The following is a 17,317-nucleotide window of genomic DNA, read 5'->3' as shown; positions in this document are numbered from 1 at the left end:
AAAAGAAAGAGCGCAAAAAAAATTTGACTTGCAAAAAAAGAAATTATCTATAGAAACTAAAGATGAAAAGAAAATACACAAGGATAAAAATTTGGCATGTAGGGAAAGAAAAATATCAATGGAAACTCAAGATGAAAAGAAAGTGCGTCAAGAAAATAATTTGTCATGTAAGAAGAACAAATTTTCTACGGAAACGGAAGATGAAAAGAAAGTGCGTCAAGAAAAGAATTTGGCATGTGAAAACGATAACCGAAATAAAAAAGTGTAAGAGATGCAATAATGTCTTAAACTTTTCAATAAAAGTAAGGTTCCACAGAATTATTTAGGTTTGATGAATGTAGAATGTAAGTTTTGTTATGTGTTACATTTTCTGTGTGAGAGACCGTCACATAGATTATTTAGTAGTTGCTGTCATAAGGGAAAAGTAAAGTTAAGCGCCCAAGTAGCACGGAATATTGGTTGATTGTAACATTGATATCAAGTGGGAATATTCCCGTGACATTCAGGCGATATCATAATGTCTTTACGGGGACATTCCTCGGTAATATTCACGTGTGATTCGTATGATATTGAGGGAATATTCCCGTGAAATTTGTGTGATATTGAGTGAATTATTCCTCTGATATTGAGGGAATATTCCAGTGATATTAATAAGATAATTTATAAAATTCTAACAAAATTTCAATTTTTTTTTATTGATTTATTTGTTTAATTAAATATTCAAAATAAACAACATTTTAGAATTTTCTAAATTACAGGAATATTGTCTCAATATCACAGGGATATTCCCTTAATATCCCAGGAATATTTTCTTAATATTGCGTGAATTTCACGGGAATATTCCCTCAGTACCATACAAATATCACGCGAATTTCACAAGAATATCACCGTAGAATGTCCCCATGAAGCGGACATTATGATATCGCCTGAATGTCACAACAATATTCCCGCTTGATATCACCTTGACATTCAAGCAATATTCCGTGCTCCTTGGGTGGTAGATTTAATATGAAGAAATTTTTTGTAAATTTCTAATATTAAATTTTTTGAAAAAAAAGAAGTGAATAAAGATATGGTTAATGCACACGAGCAACGTAGTCGGCCGCTTGCGGACGACAAAGTTGCTAGTTTAAAGTATATTTTTTTAACTTTTTAAAAGAGGGCACAGTTTTTCAACTAATTTTCCACTTCTAAATATATTTTGCGAGTATTTTGACTATGATTATTATCGTAGTAATGTATGAAACCAGATTTACGAAAATTAATCTTTTTTTTTAATTTATCGACGATTATTATAACGGTCGTCCCGATCGTCATACTGATTGTCTATTTCATTACTTCTTCGATCGACATAACGATAGTCTCTCCGACAGTTACAATAATCGTCGTTTTCATGTTTGAAATTTTTATTTAATTTTGTCTTTTTTGTACGGCGGAGGGTTCCATTTCTAATTTCCTCCTCCATCGTATCTTTTTTTTAATGTCACTTCTTCCTCTATTTCTTCTTCTTCCTCTTCTTTTCTTCTTTCTTTTTTTATTTTCTTCTTCTTTTTTTTCGTCTTGTTCTTTTTTGTTAAATTAGGCATTTAATGCCCTTACTGTTGATTGTGCAACAATTTTTGTTAATTGCTGATAAAAGAAGTTTTAATTAAAAAAAGTTATAAATTTTTTATTCAATTATAATATTAAAAAATTCTCATTATTATTCTGCACATTATGAATTAAAGAAAACTTTATTAAATAAATAATAAAAATATGTAATTATATATTACGGAATTATTCTCATCCAGGACGTTTGGTGGCAGACGTAAAGGTGGTTTAATACTACCCCGTCCTCATTCACCTCGGGTTCGAACACAACCCCTTTAAACCGTGACGCCTTTTTAAGAAAAATAATATTTACAATTTGTTATACCACACATGTCCGAAAAAGTCATCAGATAGGAAAATAAAGTGCTTGCGCAGCAGTTAAATCTTTCTCGAAAAATTCATCCACCATATTGGATCAGCTATTCTAACTTTTAGAAATCTGATATTATAGTTTTTATCAGCTATCTCAAAAATCTGTGGATTTTTAAATTTCAAATTCTCTACATTTTTAGATTTTATTTTTTTTTGTTTTGCTATCCTGAGATTTCTTGCTAATTGGGTGAGAGTTTTAAATATATTATAGAAAAAAGAAAGAAGAAGTTTTCATGAATATGTTGCAGGACGCTATTAATTAATTTTAATAAATTAATTTTATTTTAATAAAAATTTAAAATTTTTGAGATAAACTTAAAATGATGGTTAGATGTAATTAATAGAACACCAAAGCAGACAGTAGAATTTAAAATTTATTCATTTATAAAAACTTTAAAAAAATTTATTGTATAAATTTCAGATTAAATGTGAGCAGAATTTACCGAAAAATATTTGTCACGCCTGCATATACAAATTGGAAAGTTGGAATGAATTTAAGGAACGTTTCATGCGTTCCAATCGTCTCCTGCTGACGCGCTTAGAGGTTGCAGACAATAATGAACATTCTGTAAGTCCTTATTTAATTATTATTTTACTGTAATAAGATTAATGAAAAATTTAATTAAAAATCTGATATTTTTACTTCATTTCAGGCTATTTTGCCAAAGAGAAAATACAATGAACAAGCAAGCAGCGATGAAAATAGTCTAAACGAAAATAAGGTAGGTCTATAATAATCTATACAAAAAGTGCCATGTAGGTAAAATCTTAATATTGGAAAAAGTAATATAATAATTATGGACTTATATTTCTAAACAGTAGCAAATTTTAATATGAAAATAGGAAACTGAAGTTGATAAATCGTTGAAACTAATTTTCATAAATATATTAATAATTAAAAAAGAACTATGAAATTTACAAAAGACAATGGTAAAAATCCATCTTCCGTGAAAATAAATTACTATAGTTGTTTTTTTTTTTAGGAATTATGACATAAAAATTGGAAAGCTTTCGACAGAAATATCAAATTTAATTTATATTTAAATTAACATTATATTTAAAGTATAAATTAAATTAAATAATAATAATAATTAAATTAACTCAAATATTAGGGGAGAGTAGTCAGGGTTAAGCCATCGCGTTTATTTTGTTTTTTAGGAAAAGTCTTAAATTGAGCAATGCTAATCGTTGCGTAAATTCAAGATTAAAATAAAATTTTCCTCGCTTTTAAGCTAAGGTCAGAAGGTCACAATTTCTAATTTCAAAAGATCAAATTATGATAAAATAAAATTCTATGAATTATTGATTATTATTAACGTTGCCTGGATACACAAAATGCAAAATATACAACGGAAAAATTAATGGATAACTTATCATAAATCAAAGAACTAAGCTTTACAAAAAAGTATTTGCTGGTAAAAAATGTAGGAAAAAATATTGATTACTAAAATCGATGCTTGGGTACAAAAAATGAAATAGATTCAACAGTAGAACTTTAACAACGATTTCGAAAAGACTAAAAAATTATGTTTATAAGACAATGTTAGCATTTGTTGTAAAGTTTATTTGTCTTTCGCTATTTTTACCATGTCTTACGGATATCCAAGGAGAAGCAGGTGGAAAAGTAGATAGAAATATTTATCAACGTATGAATAGTTTTGTTCACTATTTTACAAAGAAGGCAGCCAAACATCAAGTAATGATTCTCATTGATCAGGAGAACGTAAATCAATCGTTTAAAATTAACGACTTTATTCAAATGATTAATTATCGTGTACCCACAATTATTACTACAATTAATCAAGATGACAAATTTTCCGGATTTAAGAGGCATATTAGTAGAAATCCTAGAGAGACAACAATATTTATCATTATCACATTTTCTAACGATGAAAAATTAATCAACAGTTTAGAAAAGCCAATGAAACTATTGTCAAATCTCTCTCATCAATATACTCGACCAAAATGTTTAATTATTCATTTTTCCAAGGACAAAAAAATAAATTATATGATGCTTTTAAAAAAATTCTGTCAGAGAGGATTTTTAGATTTTACCGTTCTTCAATTAACTGATGGTAAATTGAGCCTTGAAAACCGATTTCCAATTATAAAACAAGTTGCAACTATTCATCACTTTAATCCTTTCAGTAAAATTTACACAACACAAAATAGTCGGCTATTATCCTCCTGGTTTCCGGACAAAGGAAATAATCTTTATGGTCAGAAACTGAAAATTGCTAAAATAAGAGAACTTATAAAGTATTCTCAATTCCATAAAACAATGGCAATATTTTTAAATTATTCCCTACAGTTTGTGAAAAGGAAGAACTTAATACAGTCAGGTTTGCCATCAGGAAAAGTTCAATTTCTTCATCATGCTGTACAATATTTTCACGCACAAAATCAAAGAAAATTTCACTGTAGCCGAGTTATACATTTAATACCTATACATATCGTAGTTCCAAAAATACCAATTGCTGTCATTATGAATGTAATAAGTTACAAATTGTTTATCACAATAATAATAAATATATTGTTTATTGTTGCTTTAAAAGTTATTTTAATACTTTTAAAATTTGATAAGAATTCTTGGCTGACACTCGACATAGTACGTGTCATTTTGGAAAGCGGACTTTCAAACGTTCCAAAAAGTATGAGAGAAAGAATTGTTTTATGCTGTTTATTATTAGCGGTCACGATTTATTCTGGAGATTTACATTCAGCCTTGACAGATATGGAATTCTATTTCAGTCAATATCAAGAAATTAACTCGCTTGAAGATCTTGCTGCAAGCAAGTTACCTCTAGGATCTAGTGTCCTATCTCTATTGGAGAAAAATGACGATGATCTGAAGTACATTCAAAAATTAAAGAACAAAACAAAACACATCAAAAATGATCATCTCTTTTATTGTCTAAATGAATTAATTAAATACAAAAATGTCTCATGCTCCGTCGCATCTGATGTACTTGATAATATAATTAATAGACACAGAAAATTGCAGAAAAAAGAAGAATTCAAAATTCTTGATGAATCTCTATCTTACAGGGGAACTGTTTTTATTGTAGAGCCTGGATTTCCGATAATGGACAATTTTAATAAGAAAATTCTTCTGTTTATTGAAATGGGATTACTCTCAAAATTGGGTATATACAACTCTCAGAAGCAGGCAACTTTGAGTGACAAGTCATCAATAATAAATGAAAATGAATCAAAATTACTGCTTTTACGATTTTTGGTACTTTTGATTTTCGGTTACATTCTGTCATTGTTAGCTTTTATTGGCGAAATAATATGGCATTTTTTTAATGACAAAAGGAAGTTGCGTGTTATTAATCTTCGAAAACATCAGAATCAAAAACACACATTATTTCTTATGCGACGAAGAATTAAAAAGACAAAGAGATTAAAAAATGGATTAAAACATTCTCGACCTCTTGCAGCCGTACGTCGAAGAAAATGAAAATATATATCCCGCAGTAGTGATGTAGTGTAAATAACAACTCGAGTTTTTATTTGTTTTTATCAAATCGTCTCGTCCCGAAAACTAACACAAAAACGATCGAGTTCTCGGAGTATCTCGGAAACGTCAAAGATAATGGGAGAATTATTAAAAGAAACTCAAAATCTTAAAAGATCCTTAGAGAGGTATATTAGCATTTTCAAAAGTTTAATTTTATCTAATATATAATTAAGATTATTAGTTTGAAAGTTTTATATAAATATAGTTTTTAAAGGTTAATTAACAAATAAATTGTAGGTTAAATGTATTATTTAATAAATAATACTTAGCAAAAATTGACATTAAATTAAATCAAATTATACATTAAATAAAAATTAACGATTTATTCCTTAATAATTCATTATTTATTTCAATTTATTTAATTTATAGTTTTGTAACAATGTGTAATTTTTAAAATTTACATGATTAGAATTATACCTAACTAATTTTAATTTATAAAAAAAAATTACCACTAATTCGATAAATTTATTTGATTTATACTTTTTAACAATGTGGAATTATCAAAATTAACATGGTTAGAATAATAAATAACTTTAATTTGTTAAAAGAATTATTATTTTTCGATAACAGTTATTAATATATTAATAGTAATTTATTAATTTTTTAACCAAAAAAATTAAAATCATTTTTCTACTAACCTCCGTTCAATTTTTACATGTTTGAATTTGCAAAATGAGATACTCGTGAAGCTCGCTCGGATAGCCGAGAAGATCGTTTTATTAAAACAAAACAAACTATATTCTCGGTTGTCAAAATTAAAAAGTCCGATTTTCTCGCTCGTTTCTCGGATCGTCTTGCTCATATGCATCACTATCCCGCAGCATATATATCTTTGTTTTGTATGTGAACATTTACATTATTTCCTGAACATGGCAACTCAAGTTGGCAGTACAATTAGCCGAAAACCATCAGGTGAATTTAAAAATAAAATATTATCCAGTAAATAGAAAATACAGAATTGTATTTTCAATTACTTAAAACCTTCACGTATTCAAAAGTAATCAGTCAGATTACTTCTAGTTCTCTCACTGAAGTCATATGTCTTAAGTTATTACATCTTAACTCTTACGTTTTAAATCTCAAGTTATAACGATGAATATTAATTCTCTAAATTAATCGCATTACCATGTTACTAAATACTCTTTTCTTTTTACCATTTCTACAAAAGGGGGGGGGGGGGCAACCTCTGTGAAACATTACGGGGCGATGCTAACCGCGTTTCTTGAAACTGAAATCGAACAACAATTATTATACTTACTAGTTGACTCGTGACTCGACTTTCAAAATGAGTGGTCAATCGATGAAATAATGATAAATGATATTAAGGATTCACTTGAAAATATAAAATTTATTTATCAATATAAATAGATATATCAAATTACACTAATTAATAATTAAACTATGGTGCGTGATCGCGCACGACCAATAATTTGTTCGCGGGATGACTATGAAAATAATATGTGTCAACACGAGGGTCAATTTATGTCGATTTATTGTGGTTTAATATTATTTATATCTTGTCGACGTATTCTATGCATCTTCAGTAACGTAAGGTTTTATTATTGGTAAATTAATTTCTTTCTCTAAGATAGAAATGGAAATCGATTCTTCTTTACATTCAAATTTATTTTTATGTAATTTAGTCCCTTTATAGTTTCCAATATTCTTATTTGATCAGAACAAAAAAATGAAATGGATTTTTCTAATTATTGTTTCCATTTCTGCCTTGCTATAACGTGTTAGTTTTGGTTTTTTTAAAAAAAAATTTGGAAGATTCATAGGCGTTGTTGTTTTAAGAGAATTTTTTGTCCGTCTCCTCATTTTTTTAAGGTGAAAGAATTTTTATGTCAATGTTCTTTTTTTATTACTATTTTTTTTTTTGAAGAAAGGACATTTGAATTGTCTAATAAGTGATATAAAAATAACATAAAATACCTGCAAGAAAGATCTATCTGATTGCATTACATCAACACCTGTAAAAGAAGATTTTTTATTAGTATTTTTAAAATTAATAATATAGTGATGTGAATCAATCTTAATACCTTCTTCATCATGCTCGTCCTCGGAACTTGTTTCTCCAGTGTTTACAGTAAATACAAAATTTTCTAAATGATCGTACATTTCGTCTGCATTATTATCAATTGTGAAAAATTCTCTTTCCATTTGCAATGCATGCCTTACATAATTGGCCCACATTTCTGGAGTAACTCTTTCTATTCCACAGTTGAGTAATTTCATTACATCTGGAATTTTAAACGTTGTATTTTGAGACTTTACATATATTTTTATCTGGGACCAAACATTTTCAATCAGATTCAGCTAGCACCGATAAGGTGGAAATCGAACAATTAATCCATTCGATTTTTTGGCGATTTCATCGATAACGTACTTATCGTAATTTTTTTTACCGTGCTAACAATTTCAATCAGTTCTAACTTGATCAGCCATGGCTCAAATTCTACCTCTTTTTCAAGCATCCAATTTTGTATCTCTTCTTTTCTCCAAGACATGTTTGGAATTTTTTCTTCCTTCACCGAATGATATGGAGCATTGTCCATGACAATTACGCAGTTTTCATCCAATGTAGGCAATATTTTTTGAAACCAATCTTTAAATGTATCCCTATTCATCTCATCGTGGTAATCTGATGAATTTTTCTTACTTTTGAAACATAATAATGCATCCGGAACAAACCTATTTTTGCTTCCAATATGCAATATAAGAAATCTTTTTCCTTTCCAGTTGGATTAGATGAACCAGTTGATAATCCACGTAGAAATGCATCTTTCGCAGATTTAACTGTTGTATCCTCCCAAACTTTAGAGGAAACATCTCCTGCATTAATGCAGGTTTCGACCAAATAATATATTGTGCGACCTTCAGTTCTATATTTTGATAGACTTTGGAGATAGTTTCTGCGCTATAAAAACAAATCTTATCTGTCAGTTATCATACTATTCCTTCCTCTTTTGCAAAATTTAAAACCTAAATTGAGTAAAACACGATGCAAAGAAGCACTTGATAAATTTGGTATTTGCGGGTCAGTGTTAATAGCTAGCAAAATTTTATCTAATGTTGGCATCTCTTTATTAAAATAAATAAAATGTACTTTTTCCGTATTGCAGTTTTGTCAAATTCGTCAAATTTAGCTATCATTTGAAGGCGTAATTTTTTTATTAGGAGATTGTACTGCTCCTGATTTTTCGTACTCTAATAGTCGACAAAGTATCCAACGCATCTTTTTTAAAATGTTAGGCGTTACTGCTTTCATATAAATTAATTAATATATTCTTTTGAGTACTTTGCACCATCTGTAAAAGAAAAGTGTGCATATTATATTTAAAATAAGTATTTAATTTCTTTTTACATCAATTATTAGAAAATGATGATAAATTACCAATTTTTAGAAAGTAAGCTTTACAGTGAAACTGCGATAAATAAAAGCGTTCGTTGTTTGAAAAGTAATTCAAATTTTATATATTTTTGAAAATGAGACTCTTTTACAGAAATCTTAGAAACATAAATTTTTGTTTATATTTTATTTCAAAATGTGGTGCCGTAATTTTCCCCAAATCTCAAATGTCATAATATTCATTTGACATAAAACCAGTTGACATAACCAATATTTGTCATAATTTTTTTGGTCATAATTTTACTTTAGCATAAATTTTAATTGACATACTAATTATTCAGCATAATTCGCATTTGACAGAATGTTTATTTAGTATAAGTTATATTCGGTATAACTTTCAATTGTCAAAATTTTTATTTGGCATAATATACATTTGTCATAATCTTTATTTGACATAATTTTCATTGATCATAATTTTAATTTGGCATAATTATCATTCATCATAAAATGTATTTGATATAATGTTCATTCGTCATAACTACTTTTTGACATAATATTTATTGGTAATAATTCTTAACTGGTATAACGCTAATTTAACATAATGACTATTGAACATAATGCTCATTTTTCATAATTCTTAATAATCATAACTGTCATTTGTAATAATCACTGTTTGATATAATGTTTATTATTAATAATCAGCAATTGACATAACGCTTATTTAGTATAATGTGTATTTGACATAATGTTCATTTGTCATAATTTGCATTTCACAAAATGCTCATTTGTCATAATTCTTATTAGTCATAACTTTCATTTGTCATAATTTTTATTTGGCATAATTATCATTTAGTATAAAATATATTTGATATAATGTTTATTCGTCACATCGATTGTTTAATATAATTTTCATTTATAATAATTCTTAATTGGCATAAATTCAATTTAACATTTGTCATAACTATTTTATGACATAATGTTTATTTGTAATAATTTTTAATTGGTATAACACTAAATTAGTATAATGTGTATTTGACATACTGTTCATTTGTCATAATTTTCATTTGACATAATTCCCATTTGTCATAAATTATGTGTCAACGATTTTTTGCTGTATCTTCCCATCCTTGGTTTTTTAATTAGTAGTTTGTATATGTTGGTAAAGTAGATTAGGTGGCGCTGTCTAATATTTCTGAAATTAATTCTATCTTGCTTTTAAATATGAAAAATTACTTTTTTTTCCAAGTTACAATTTTAATATTGTACAATTCAATTACATTTTTTTAAAAATAATATGACAATTCATATTAATAATGATGACATTAAAAAATTGTACAATATTAAAATTGTAATTTTCATATTTAAAAGCAAGATAGAATTAATTTCAGAAATATTAGACAGCGCCACCTAATCTACTTTACCAACATATACAAACTACTAATTAAAAAACCAAGGATGGGAAGATACAGCAAAAAATCGTTGACACATAAAGTTATGACAAATGGGAATTATGTCAAATGAAAATTATGACAAATGAACAGTATGTCAAATACACATTATACTAATTTAGTGTTATACCAATTAAAAATTATTACAAATAAACATTATGTCATAAAATAGTTATGACAAATGAACATTATATCAAGTACATTTTATACTGCATGATAATTATGACAAATAAAAATTATGAACAATGAACATTATGTCAAATTAAAATTATGTCTAATGAACATTATGTCAAACTTAAATTATGCGAAATAAACATTATGTCAAGTGCTTATTATAAAAAGTTAACATTATGTCAATCAGTAATTATGACAAATAACAGTTATGACTAATAAGAATTATGACAAATGAGCATTATGAGAATTGTAAATTATGACAAATTAACATTATATCAAATAACAATTATGTTAAATTGAATTTATGCCAATTAAGAATTATTATAAATGAAAATTATATTAAACAATCGATGTGACGAATAAACATTATATCAAATATATTTTATACTAAATGATAATTATGCCAAATAAAAATTATGACAAATGAAAGTTATGACTAATAAGAATTATGACAAATGAGCATTTTGTGAAATGCAAATTATGACAAATGAATATTATGTCAAATACACATTATACTAAATAAGCGTTATGTCAATTGCTGATTATTAATAATAAACATTATATCAAACAGTGATTATTACAAATGACAGTTATGATTATTAAGAATTATGAAAAATGAGCATTATGTCCAATAGTCATTATGTTAAATTAGCGTTATACCAGTTAAGAATTATTACCAATAAATATTATGTCAAAAAGTAGTTATGACGAATGAACATTATATCAAATACATTTTATGATGAATGATAATTATGCCAAATTAAAATTATGATCAATGAAAATTATGTCAAATAAAGATTATGACAAATGTATATTATGCCAAATAAAAATTTTGACAATTGAAAGTTATACCGAATATAACTTATACTAAATAAACATTCTGTCAAATGCGAATTATGCTGAATAATTAGTATGTCAATTAAAATTTATGCTAAAGTCAAATTATGACAAATATTGGTTATGTCAACTGGTTTTATGTCAAATGAATATTATGACATTTGAGATTTGGGGAAAATTACGGCACCACTTCAAAATTAGAAATTTTTTTTCTCATTTCACAAAAAATATTAAAATATATTTGTAACAAACAATTATTTATTACATTTTTTATCAAAATCTTTATGAACCTATCTGGTCTTTTTTATTTATTTTTATTGGCAAAAAAAACATTTCATTCACAAATTTTTCTTCCATGGTTAAACAATAAAACTTTATAAATAATATTTATAAATTCACTTAAATTGAATACAAATTTTTGTAAGGTTTTCTCTTAAACAACCTTCCACTCACAAAATTTGTCGGAAACTGACTAAATTTGTCTGTCTTACAACTTACAGAAACAATATGGAAAGTTTGCAGGCCAAGTCATTAAATTTACATTTAATAATGCACTAAATAACGCAATAATAATTTAAATATATTTCATCATACGCTTTTTGCAAATCAAGTACAAAAGTACAAAAAATTCATAATACAAATTCAACTCTGATCGAGTAGTGGTTACTTTGTTGCCACCACATGACGTCTGCATTGTATCCGTCTATGGGATAATTACTTTTTTCAAAAATATAAAATTTTTAATTTTTTTATTGTTAAATTCACATTTCTTGTTTTCTTGCAATTCAAACGGTATGGCGTTTGTTATAAAAATGTTAAAAACTTTTATTAAAAAATATTAAAAATATGGAAAATTATATATGGTTGAAGTCAGAATAAATTGGATATTTGGAATATGAACTTGTTAAATTAATTATTTAAAAGATTCAACAAAATTTTTTTTTCAAATTTAACATATGTTTAGGGCGCATCATAAACCGAAGATCCAAAAGGCCTGCGACCTTGAATCAGAAAACTCTGGAGTACGAGTATATGTTAGTGTTAATATTTTTTGTGAACAAGACATGTTGAAACATGAAATTTGACTGGTTTAGAGAAAAAATATTCCACGCCTTATTTTATAACATTCTGCGCGTAGAATACCATAATTTTTTTTCGAGGGTATTTCTCTCGTGAGACAGAGTATAGGTACTTTCGACTAGAGTATTTTCTAACTTTGAATCTTCGCTTTAAAGATTTTGAAATGCAATGTAATAGTTTGCACATGCTGCAATATGCAGTTTTACCTGGATTTACTCAATGGGAATATATTCTTGAATAAATCTTTACCAGAGAAAGCGTGGGCCTACCTACTTTTTACTAATAGTGTGACCCTGCAGTATTATTTATTACATAATTATCTTTGTGAATTTAAATTGAATCTGGCGCACCTACCGCCTGGTTGTGCACATACGAACCATTTTAGTAGAAGACAAAGCCACGCTAGAGACCTGTTGCCGAAAAGCCGGCAGAGAAATTCGTAATCTCGTGCCGTGATTATGTTCTGCACCATAATATAATTATTTTATGTAATTAAAAAATATTTCGATAATCGCTGTGTATATTTTAATATTGTTGTTTTTACGCTAAAACTTTCTCTTGTTATATTTCGTCGGTTAGATGCAGAAACGTGCCACTTCACAGTAGTCTTGAAAAACGAGTCATTTCAAAAAACATTTGAGAAACCTGCCATTCCAGTTGAGATTTGGAAAACATGCCAATTCAGAATTGACGTTCGTTTTTTTTTCTTTAGGTTGGCAGTATTGAATGGTTATAAATTTTTACAAAAGATTTTTTCATTACTATTTTTAATAATTATTTTATTTATTTCTTTGTTTTATTTATTTTAATTGTATTATAATTAATTAACTTTTTTTCTATTATAATTATTCTTTATTAATTTTATTAGTTATTACTTTTTTTTGGAAAATATAATATTTTTAAGCATTTTGAATTACGGATTATTTAATTAGATTATTTATTACTTTGTAAACACTTCTTAGGATATTTTTTAATTTTATTGAAAGTGTTGGTTATGCTTTTAAATTTGTTTAATAAATATGCCATCCCACTAAACCTTTAAAAGTTAATTTGAATAATATACACTTATTATGAATAATAAATGTAAAATAATAATTAATACTAAGAAATATTTTTTATTAGTTTTAATCGCATTTAATAAATAATTTTTATTTAATAACACATTACATGGAAAATAATTATTATCACACTGAAACAAAATAATGAATAATTAACAAATTTATTTAATAAATTCATTGAAATACTCTTTTTTCAAACAATAATAAGAAACATGTAAAATACAACATGAAAAGTCATTTTCGTACAAGTTTATAACTTTTTAGTAGTTTCAACCTAAAGAAAAAAAACGAACATCAATTATGAATTGGCATGTTTTCCAAATCTCAGCTGGAATGGCAGGTTTCTCAAATGTTTTATGAAATGACTCGTTTTTCAAGACTGCTCTGAAGTGGCACGTTTCTGCATCCAACCGACGATTTGTTAAGACCTCCGATAACCAAGATTGTACTCTGGTAAGTTATATCAGTCATATTATTTTCTTGCTTTTAACTGCTTTCATATAATTCGAAGCCCCCCGATGATAAATGTTAATTCAAAATCCAGTGCAATAAAGTGTTAACTCAGAAATTTGCACTATATAGTGTCTATTCGTTTGTTTGTGCAATATAATACTAATTCAAAATGAGTTTAATAAAATGTTAATTTAATTTTTAATTCAATATAATGATTATTTAAATAATTGTGCAATATAATTTTAATTCTAACTTTTACACAATGTAAAGTTAAATCACTATTTAAAATATTATTTTCTTTATAATTTTAGGAATAAAAAATGAAACATTTAAGAGAACCAACTTTAATGTATTTAACTCATTTCTTACATATTATAATTACTGTTGATAATTGAAAACAAAAAAGTTTTTTAAAAGAAGAATAGGGATGTTTCATTTAAGGTAAAGTTAAGTTTGGATCGAGTTATGTTGACTTTAAATCAACCATGTCAGAATCGATCAGATTTTGACTTAAAACTAAAGTCGACAAAGTCAGACTTAATGAAATTAAAAATTTTTAAATTAAATAAGAGTAAGATTGACTTAGAGTTTTTATGTCAGTGTTGACATTAACTGTAGAATCAATGTTTTTTTTGAATATATGAAGACCTCGCGGAATAACGATCTATGGCATATTTTTTCAAAAATGAGATTATGATGAATTCATGTATATTTAATATCAATTGTGGCAAACCATATAAGGATTAATTAGTTTAAAAAGGGATCCGACTTATACAGATGGCACAAAGTTGAGAATTCTTCCGGAATAACAATTATAGTTATTAGTCATTAATTATATGACTGTTAAGAGACATATTAAAGAAAAGAAATATAACCACTTCAAAAGGAAGAATTAAGTTGAACTTACCTCGATCATATCGACGTTGGAATCAAAATTGCCCTATGGTTCTTTAATGTTAATTAATATTGTCTTATGCCAATCGAATAAATATTTCGCTAATATATTTTAAATATCCTTTATTTATTTTAATTCTCTTTTATAATTCCAATGATAATTATTTTAATTGCGCAGAGACGACGATTAACAATATATATTGATTAGCACCACTTAACTAAGAGAACGCTATTCTCTCTCTGAATATGAATTTCCGGTGGCCAGATACATGTGCCTCTGTCGTTTGCTAATTTTTCACGCGTACCACTCAAGCATATTTAAGTTGGTAGTAGCGCGGGAAAACTGTTTAAATTCAAATTATAGATTATTTGGGAAAATCACCCGGAAGGGCAGCGAATAATATTTAAGTAACAAACTGGTTTGTTACACAATATACACGTAGAAGTGATTAAAATTTGCAAATAAATTCTAAAAAATGTGAAATTTTATATTTTTCATCACATACTTTGGTTGGAATAATGATCTATGGCAGAAAAAAACAAATTGTTAATTTTATTTACAACTAACTTTATGTTTATGTAAGAATGTCATAACCGCAAAATGTGCATTGAGATAACATTACAAGAAAAATTAAAACATTATGAACCTTTTTACGGGGGTTTCTATCACGAGCACCCTTTGATTCTATGTGGCTGTATAAAACTGTGCAAGACTAAAAGAAGAAAGAAGGGCCAAATAAATCTCACATCACGAAAAAACGTCTCCTTCAAATATAATCTTAGAGGGAAGCCGGTCTGTAAAAAACACTAATTCACACGTATTCAATATCTTACAGACGCATTCCAACTCTGAAAACTAAATTGAAAGATGGAATTGTTACCCTAAAAGACAACCGTGGCCAACACAAATCGAGACTGCATGCAATTGACGAAACTACTTTGAATTGCAAGATTTTTAAAATGATTTTTATTTAGAATTTGGGCATTCTAGAACAGACACTTGTAGACAATGTGACTTATTGCATGCACAACAAATCGCCGCATCCTCACTAGAGGATTTCGAGAAAAGAAAAGACGTAAAGGTAGAAAAATCATACGAAATTTTAAAAGAAGACTGTTCGAGAGCTACAATCGATAACAACGTCGTTACACTCTGCGTTGACTTACAACAAGTCTTATTGTGTTCTACACTTTCTCATTCCAATATGTTTTATCAAAGACAATATTCAACCTATAATTTTGCGATTCATAATTTTCAGTCTGGTGAAGCAGTTATGAATCTGTGGACTGAATGCATTGCTAAACGCGGATCAGCTGAAATTGCCTCCTGCTTTTTGAAATACATTCTAGATAATTATCCTGTTCTTAAAAATAATGAAGAAAGGAAGCTTATCGTGTGGAATGATCGTTGAGTTGGTCAGAACAACAATTGGCGAACAACCTTATATCACTATTTGGTTAAATTGAAATATTTCAACGAAGTACATCAAAAGTTTTTAACTACTGGACACAGTTTTCATCCATGTGATGGATGTGCTAATTTATCTAAACTGTTTAAAATCAATGAAATGCAATCAAGCAACTTTAAATATTTCAGCCCTATTATTTTCTACTATTAAGGCTGAGTCTAGAAAAGAAATTCTAATATTAATTGGTAATTCAATTGTGAGTTTTAATTTTGTATCTGCTGAATTGAAAACATTGAATATTTCATCAGTTGGTGCACAGATTAATGTATCATCGATATATCTGAAATAAAATATTATTTTGAATTTAAATTTTTGTAAAATGTTACTTTCAAAATCTTCAATGACCATATTGGCAGCTGAGGAGTATATGGGTGACCACATGATATTTATGCTATATATTCAAAAAACATCGATTCTACAATTAATTTCAATAATGACATAAAAACTCTAAGTCAGTCTTACTCTTATTTACCCAAGTAACACGGAATATTGCTGGAATGTCAAGGTGATATCAAGTGGGAATATTCCTGTGACATTCAGTCGATATCATAATGTAAGCTTCACGCGGACATTCCACGGTGATATTCCTGTGATATTCGCGTGACATTCGTATGATACTGAGGAAATATTCCCGTGAAATTTGTGTGATATTAATGGAATATCCCTGTGATATTGAGTGGAATATTCCTCTGATATTGAGGGAATATTCCTGTAATTTATAAAATTCGAAAATGTTGTTTGTTTTGATTGTTTTGAATATTTAAATAAAAAAATTAATAAATGGAAAAAAACAGAATTTTATAAATTATTTCATCATTCCCTCAATATCAGAGGAATACTCACTCTATTGAGTGGAATACTCAATATCACAGGGATATTCCATTAATATCACACAAATTTCACGGGAATATTCCCTCAGTATCATACGAACGTCACGCGAATATCACAGGAATATCACTGTGAAATGTCCGCGTGAAGCGGACATTATGATATCGTCTGAATCTCACAGGAATATTCCTACTTAATATCACATTGACATTCTAGCAATATTCCGTGCTACTTGGGTA

At 27.5% G+C, this 17,317-nt stretch overlaps 2 protein-coding genes across 2 annotated transcripts in view; one reads left to right on the top strand and one right to left on the bottom strand.

The window, feature by feature from the left end:
• The window catches only part of LOC127278078 (uncharacterized), a 43,706-nt gene that overhangs the window by 18,620 nt on the left and 7,769 nt on the right, over positions 1-17,317 (top strand). The window contains exons 2-3 of the mRNA XM_051299608.1: positions 2,384-2,530; positions 2,616-2,684. Of these exons, the coding sequence (XP_051155565.1) occupies positions 2,384-2,530; positions 2,616-2,684 (216 nt within the window). The remainder of the gene's footprint in view (positions 1-2,383; positions 2,531-2,615; positions 2,685-17,317) is intronic.
• LOC127278080 (uncharacterized) lies at positions 6,927-8,787 on the bottom strand. The gene is made up of 2 exons (XM_051299610.1): positions 7,528-8,787; positions 6,927-7,458 (listed from the first exon to the last, which is right to left on the bottom strand). Exons 1-2 carry the CDS (start codon positions 7,721-7,723, stop codon positions 7,328-7,330), a joined length of 327 nt encoding a protein of 108 aa, XP_051155567.1. The 5' UTR covers positions 7,724-8,787; the 3' UTR covers positions 6,927-7,327.

The sequence above is a fragment of the Leptopilina boulardi genome, unplaced genomic scaffold, assembly GCF_019393585.1.
Source record: "Leptopilina boulardi isolate dan_hultmark-lab unplaced genomic scaffold, ZJU_Lbou_2.1 LbouV2_195, whole genome shotgun sequence".
Lineage (NCBI taxonomy): Eukaryota > Metazoa > Arthropoda > Insecta > Hymenoptera > Figitidae > Leptopilina > Leptopilina boulardi.
This window is presented reverse-complemented; position numbering and strand designations above follow the sequence as displayed.

Coding starts and splice junctions, on each gene's coding strand:
- LOC127278080 (XM_051299610.1), bottom strand. CDS start 7,723: ATGAAATTACTCAACTGTGGAATAGAAAGAGTTACTCCAGAAATGTGG. Junction 7,459..7,527: donor GGACGAGCATGATGAAGAAG/GTATTAAGATTG, acceptor CTTCTTTTACAG/GTGTTGATGTAATGCAATCA.